Source organism: Notothenia rossii (assembly GCF_949606895.1).
Source record: "Notothenia rossii genome assembly, chromosome: 11".
NCBI lineage: Eukaryota > Metazoa > Chordata > Actinopteri > Perciformes > Nototheniidae > Notothenia > Notothenia rossii.
Window position 1 is genome coordinate 56,643,145 of NC_136910.1, and position 6,300 is coordinate 56,649,444.

At 39.4% G+C, this 6,300-nt stretch overlaps 1 protein-coding gene across 1 annotated transcript in view; it reads right to left on the reverse strand.

The window, feature by feature from the left end:
• ntrk2b (neurotrophic tyrosine kinase, receptor, type 2b) overlaps nt 1–5,336 on the reverse strand; it is a 34,419-nt gene extending 29,083 nt beyond the window's left edge. Inside the window, exons 1-4 of the mRNA XM_079657355.1 lie at nt 4,607–5,336; nt 2,192–2,266; nt 2,036–2,107; nt 134–202 (exon numbers count right to left, since the gene is read on the reverse strand). Coding sequence (XP_079513481.1) covers nt 134–202; nt 2,036–2,107; nt 2,192–2,266; nt 4,607–4,806 — 416 coding nt within the window. The 5' untranslated portion in view covers nt 4,807–5,336. The remainder of the gene's footprint in view (nt 1–133; nt 203–2,035; nt 2,108–2,191; nt 2,267–4,606) is intronic.
• Between the last annotated feature and the right edge of the window lie 964 nt (nt 5,337–6,300).

The following is a 6,300-nucleotide window of genomic DNA, read 5'->3' on the forward strand; positions in this document are numbered from 1 at the left end:
TATTTACATTTTGTATTCATGTGCAATGTCTTTTTTTCATGCAGCTTTAACCAAAAATATTCCCAATCGGGATTAATAAACCAAATCTAATTTAAGTTGTCTGCACACACACAAAGAAAAAAGAGACACTTACGGTACTGATATGTTAAAGTTCTGAAATGTTCTCCATGACAAGGTCGACAGGTTATTGTCTCTGAGATTTCTGGAAGAAGATAGAACAAAAATTAAAATCCAAACAAAGCTCCTGCTGATGTTCAGGTGTATATCAGTATGTAGTGTCTCTACTTTAAAGAGTCCTCTCCTGCTGATGTTCAGGTGTATATCAGTATGTAGTGTCTCTACTTTAAAGAGTCCTCTCCTGCCGATGTTCAGGTGTATATCAGTATTTAGTGTCTCTACTTTAAAGAGTCCTCTCCTGCCGATGTTCAGGTGTATATCAGTGTGTAGTGTCTCTACTTTAAAGAGTCCTCTCCTGCTGATGTTCAGGTGTATATCAGTATATAGTGTCTCTACTTTAAAGAGTCCTCTCCTGCCGATGTTCAGGTGTATATCAGTATTTAGTGTCTCTACTTTAAAGAGTCCTCTCCTGCTGATGTTCAGGTGTATATCAGTATGCAGTGTCTCTACTTTAAAGAGTCCTCTCCTGCTGATGTTCAGGTGTATATCAGCATGTAGTGTCTCTACTTTAAAGAGTCCTCTCCTGCTGATGTTCAGGTGTATATCAGCATGTAGTGTCTCTACTTTAAAGAGTCCTCTCCTGCTAATGTTCAGGTGTATATCAGTATTTAGTGTCTCTACTTTAAAGAGTCCTCTCCTGCTGATGTTCAGGTGTATATCAGTATGTAGTGTCTCTACTTTAAAGAGTCCTCTCCTGCTGATGTTCAGGTGTATATCAGTATGTAGTGTCTCTACTTTAAAGAGTCCTCTCCTGCTGATGTTCAGGTGTATATCAGTATATAGTGTCTCTACTTTAAAGAGTCCTCTCCTGCTGATGTTAAGGTGTATATCAGTGTGTAGTGTCTCTACTTTAAAGAGTCCTCTCCTGCTGATGTTCAGGTGTATATCAGTATGTAGTGTCTCTACTTTAAAGAGTCCTCTCCTGCTGATGTTCAGGTGTATATCAGTATGTAGTGTCTCTACTTTAAAGAGTCCTCTCCTGCTGATGTTCAGGTGTATATCAGTATGTAGTGTCTCTACTTTAAAGAGTCCTCTCCTGCTGATGTTCAGGTGTATATCAGTATGTAGTGTCTCTACTTTAAAGAGTCCTCTCCTGCTGATGTTCAGGTGTATATATCAGTATGTAGTGTCTCTACTTTAAAGAGTCCTCTCCTGCTGATGTTCAGGTGTATATCAGTATGTAGTGTCTCTACTTTAAAGAGTCCTCTCCTGATGATGTTCAGGTGTATATCAGTATGTAGTGTCTCTACTTTAAAGAGTCCTCTCCTGCTGATGTTCAGGTGTATGTCAGTATGTAGTGTCTCTACTTTAAAGAGTCCTCTCCTGCTGATGTTCAGGTGTATGTCAGTATGTAGTGTCTCTACTTTAAAGAGTCCTCTCCTGCTGATGTTCAGGTGTATATCAGTATGTAGTGTCTCTACTTTAAAGAGTCCTCTCCTGCTGATGTTCAGGTGTATATCAGTATGTAGTGTCTCTACTTTAAAGAGTCCTCTCCTGCTGATGTTCAGGTGTATATCTGTATGTAGTGTCTCTACTTTAAAGAGTCCTCTCCTGCTGATGTTCAGGTGTATATCAGTATGTAGTGTCTCTACTTTAAAGAGTCCTCTCCTGCTGATGTTCAGGTGTATATCAGTATGTAGTGTCTCTACTTTAAAGAGTCCTCTCCTGCTGATGTTCAGGTGTATGTCAGTATGTAGTGTCTCTACTGCCAATAGAAGTCTGAGTGTTACATCGTGATGTCACATATGTCCAGGGACTTGGGGATTTTTACCTTTGCAGACCATTTACATGCACAAAAGCACTACAGCAAGGGAAAAAACCTAAAAGCGGAAATGGGCCTCTTTAAAATGGTTCTTACACATATTCAAGTCTTGTGTTGTTGTAAAATGCATCTGATGATATGGACGTCAATCTGGTCCCCATCACTGTTCTGTGGGAAGATGAGATGTTGAGTTAGACGTTTGAATACAGCTTCAACCAAAAGTCTTTGTAAAAGTCATGATGAGGTACTTACAGGTTTCTGAGGTGTATGTAGTGCCGCAGACTGTTGTCTGTGATCTCAAACAGCCTGTTCTGATTCGTTATGTATCTACGAAACAGAAGCAAAACATCTCATATCACATGTACACACTTTTTTTTGATGCAAGTGATATATTCTCCAATAGTAGTAGAAGACAAGAGAATAGCATTTGTACTTTAAAAACTAGATCCATGCCATGTTTTAAAAAAAATTGTAATGATGTATACATAGCCAGCTAAATGTGATATATACACAGCTGTCGTATTTCTGTACTGAAGGGAATTTCTTCAGCATTGATTGTCAATATGAAACAACAGCATGTATTTACACACTGTTCGCGTGCTGAGTGAGAGACACTGTTGCTGATATTGTTCGTGTTATTTAGGTTTAAGATCATATATAGCTGCTTTGTTTGGGCCTCATGATGCAACAACCGACCCTTTTCCACATTTCTTTTATAAAATGACAGCCCTTTAAAGTGTATATCTAATAAGTAATGTAGCAGCATTTTGTTTACCATGGGTTAAGTTAATTTACTTTACAAATGTGTCCAGGCCATGAGGGGGTAACATATGTATAAAATAGAGTTATTATAACACATAATTTTAATTTCATTTAAAAAAAAAAGAAAAAGTGAGGTATATCATTAAAAGAGTTTGAGTAATCCACGGGGAAAAAAATGTATTTCAGTGATCTTTTTTTTTGTTTAATGTATTTTAATGCTAAACTATTTTACTAATTTGTCCAGGTCATGACAGTGCATTTTGCTAGACTACTGAGTACTTCTACTTTTACTCAAGAACAAGATCTGAGTACTTCTACTTTTACTCAAGTACAAGATCTGAGTACTTCTACTTTTACTCAAGTACAAGATCTGAGTGCTTCTACTTGTACTCGAGTACAAGATCTGAGTACTTCTACTTTTACTCAATTACAAGATCTGAGTACTTCTACTTGTACTCAAGTACAAGATCTGAGTACTTCTACTTGTACTCGAGTACAGGATATCAGTACTCCTCCCACCTCTGGTAAATGTGCAGCTTTGGTGAGAAAATCACGAAGCTGCATCTTTTTGCAGATCTAATTATAAAAATAAAATATCCTGTGTCCCTATTTGTACTTTGGAATATATACAAGTCTCCTGAAGCAGAATCTTAAGGTAGTTTTAGACACTTTAACTTGTAATATATTGCAGCCATGCTAAAGGCAAACGAAATTGTCTCCACACCAACAAATATTTATAAACAACGTGCAGTAAAAATGTTTTTTAAAGGTAATCAAAGTGTTTTTTTCCCGGCATGCGAAAGGTTGTTTACATCAGAAATATGTATATTATAACTTGAAATACTACTTGTTGTGCATATAAGAAATCCCAAAATATGTATACTTTCTTTGCTATTGCCCTGTCATGACCTGGACACATTTTAAAGTATAACATTCAATTAAATTCATGATTACTTCAAATTCTACCTATTGTGTTTTACTCAAACTCTTTTAAGATATACCTCTGATAAGTATAGGAACAAATAAATACATATATTATGAAAGTTTTGCAATTTGCCCTGTCATGACCTGGATGAATGAGACATTTAAATTAAATTAAACCAGGTATAATGTAGTAATATAATTGTATTAGAGAAGTATGATCATTAGGCCATAACATCCATACATTAAATTCATGATCACTTGAAACACTATTCAACCTCTTTAAAGCTCTAGTTAATGTTGTAAAATATTCTTTCTTAGTCCAGTTATGAGAAGTGAATATGGCTCTTCAGTAGACTGCATGCATGATGGGAAAGTGACACTGTCTGCCTCAGAAACTCACCCAGTCTCCCCCTTTCTCCCCCAATCATGCAACACACTGACGCACATCCATATGAGATCTCATATGTAATCTGCCCACATTGTGGTAATTTATTCTATGTTTTTATTCTATATTTATTATTCTAATGTTTGGTTATATCACAGCGCCGCCCAACGTGTCTGCGCAGGGCCTCAACGTTTACTCCATCACTACCTAAAGAAAACAAGACTAATCCAAACACACACATTCACTATCCATGCAAGCGCGACCCCCCCCCCCTACACACACACACACACACACACACACACTCACACGCATGCATATACTAAGATCTGACAAACCCATTGGTAATAAGAAAGAAAAATGTGGCATTTATTGATCTGAGGGGGGAATATAAGGCCTATTATTACCTTTATGATCATAACCCTAACCCTTGGGTATTTTTTACGCATTGCATCCTAACAACTTGTGTCGGCACGATGATTTTTTTCCTCACACACACACACACACACACACACACACACACACACACACACACACACACACACACACACACACACACACACACACACACACACACACACACACACACACACACTTACATCTCCGTGATGTTTTCCATGTCATCCAACGTGAGGACAGGGAAATCCTCGATCCCCGGCTCAGGATCAATACAAACAATCCGTGTGATGGTGCAGGTGCAGGATGCGGGGCAGGCATCGCTAAATCTCCTGCACAGACCCAAAAAAATCAGAACCAAAAACAATCCGAGCCGAGCCGTGCCACACTGGCAGGAGTCCATTGCGGTGGGTCCAATGATGGACGAGTCCCCCCCGTTACACACACAGAATAAGGCTGAATTACTGTCAAGATGTCCCTTCCTTCCCTCTCCTCGTCGCTTTTATGTGGCCAAGTTAATCCTTTCCGCAGGAGAAGAAGCAGGAAAGATGTCGGGGAGGAATGCGCAAAGCCCACGGTTTTTAATATCAAGATGCCATGGATGGCCTTCCGCAGAGCTGCTGTATCGAGAAGCGAAGGTGTCAAGTGCTCCGTCCCTCTGCCTTGTAAAACAAATATGAAGGTGTTCCAGATGTTTAGAGATCAATAGGCAGCGCCCCCACCCCCACCCACTACCAGCACCAGCACCAGCGATTTCTCATATGTGTGGCGGTGATGGGGAGGAAAAATAGTGCACAGCGGAGTAGAGGAGGATGCTGCGTGTGTGTGTGTGTGTGTGTGTGTGTGTGTGTGTGTGTGTGTGTGTGTGTGTGTGTGTGTGTGTGTGTGTGTGTGTGTGTGTGTGTGTGTGTGTGTGTGTGTGTGTGTGTTTGTGTGTGAGTGTGAGTGAGTGTGTGAGGGAGGAAGGCTATACCTGCATGCGTCTATCGATTATAGCCGAGGACGAGCACATCTCCCCCCCTCCCACCTCTACCACCAAGTTGTATTTATAGGAATTTCTTGCAGATTTTTAAATTTTTTAACATGCATCAGAAAGCGTGTTCCTGCAGTCTCAGCTGTGTGCAGATGTGCAGCATGAACAGCAGCATGCATGTTAAACTCCATGCACTGGAGGAGCAGCAACACTGTTGTACGGCTGGCCATTAAAGGCCTATAGCGTGACGTACGGTTGACGCACAAGACGGGGTGCATCTATGAAAAATAATTACCTATACTATGAGTGCAGAGAGCTTCCAATGGCTCCAATCACTGGTCAGAGTGGGGAGCAGGAATTAGATGAGAAAAAACATCTGGATTTACTAAAACATTTTTTTTCAAAGGTTTTATTACTTAATAAATACATTTAAATATCCTCAAAATATTAAAAGCTGCATGTTTGTCAGTGTCTCCTCCTACATATCAATAAATGCAAATTGCGTTGTGTCTGGATATATTTAAATAATTACGTGTTTTATTTCAATGTTTTAAGGTTTAATTAGATTCAAGTTGACTAAACACTGACTTATTAAATACATTTTAATTTCCCACACATATTAAAAGCTGCCCTGCAAGTAGTTGTCCAATCCCCAATGTGTGCATATTAATATACATAAATTACACATTCCTTGCAAAATTCTGTGTTTCTTTTACCTGTAATGCCCCAAATAACACATCATAAACCCTTTTATTTTTCACTCCTTTGAGAGTTACAGTGCAAGAAATAAATCCTGTTTACCGGTGGATTCCTAAAATCCCCCCCCCCCCCCCCCCCAACACATGATCTATGAAACAGCCGGGATGGTTAGTGTCGCTATGGTGACTTGCTTTTTACAAATAGCGCTGACAATGTCAAGTGTCG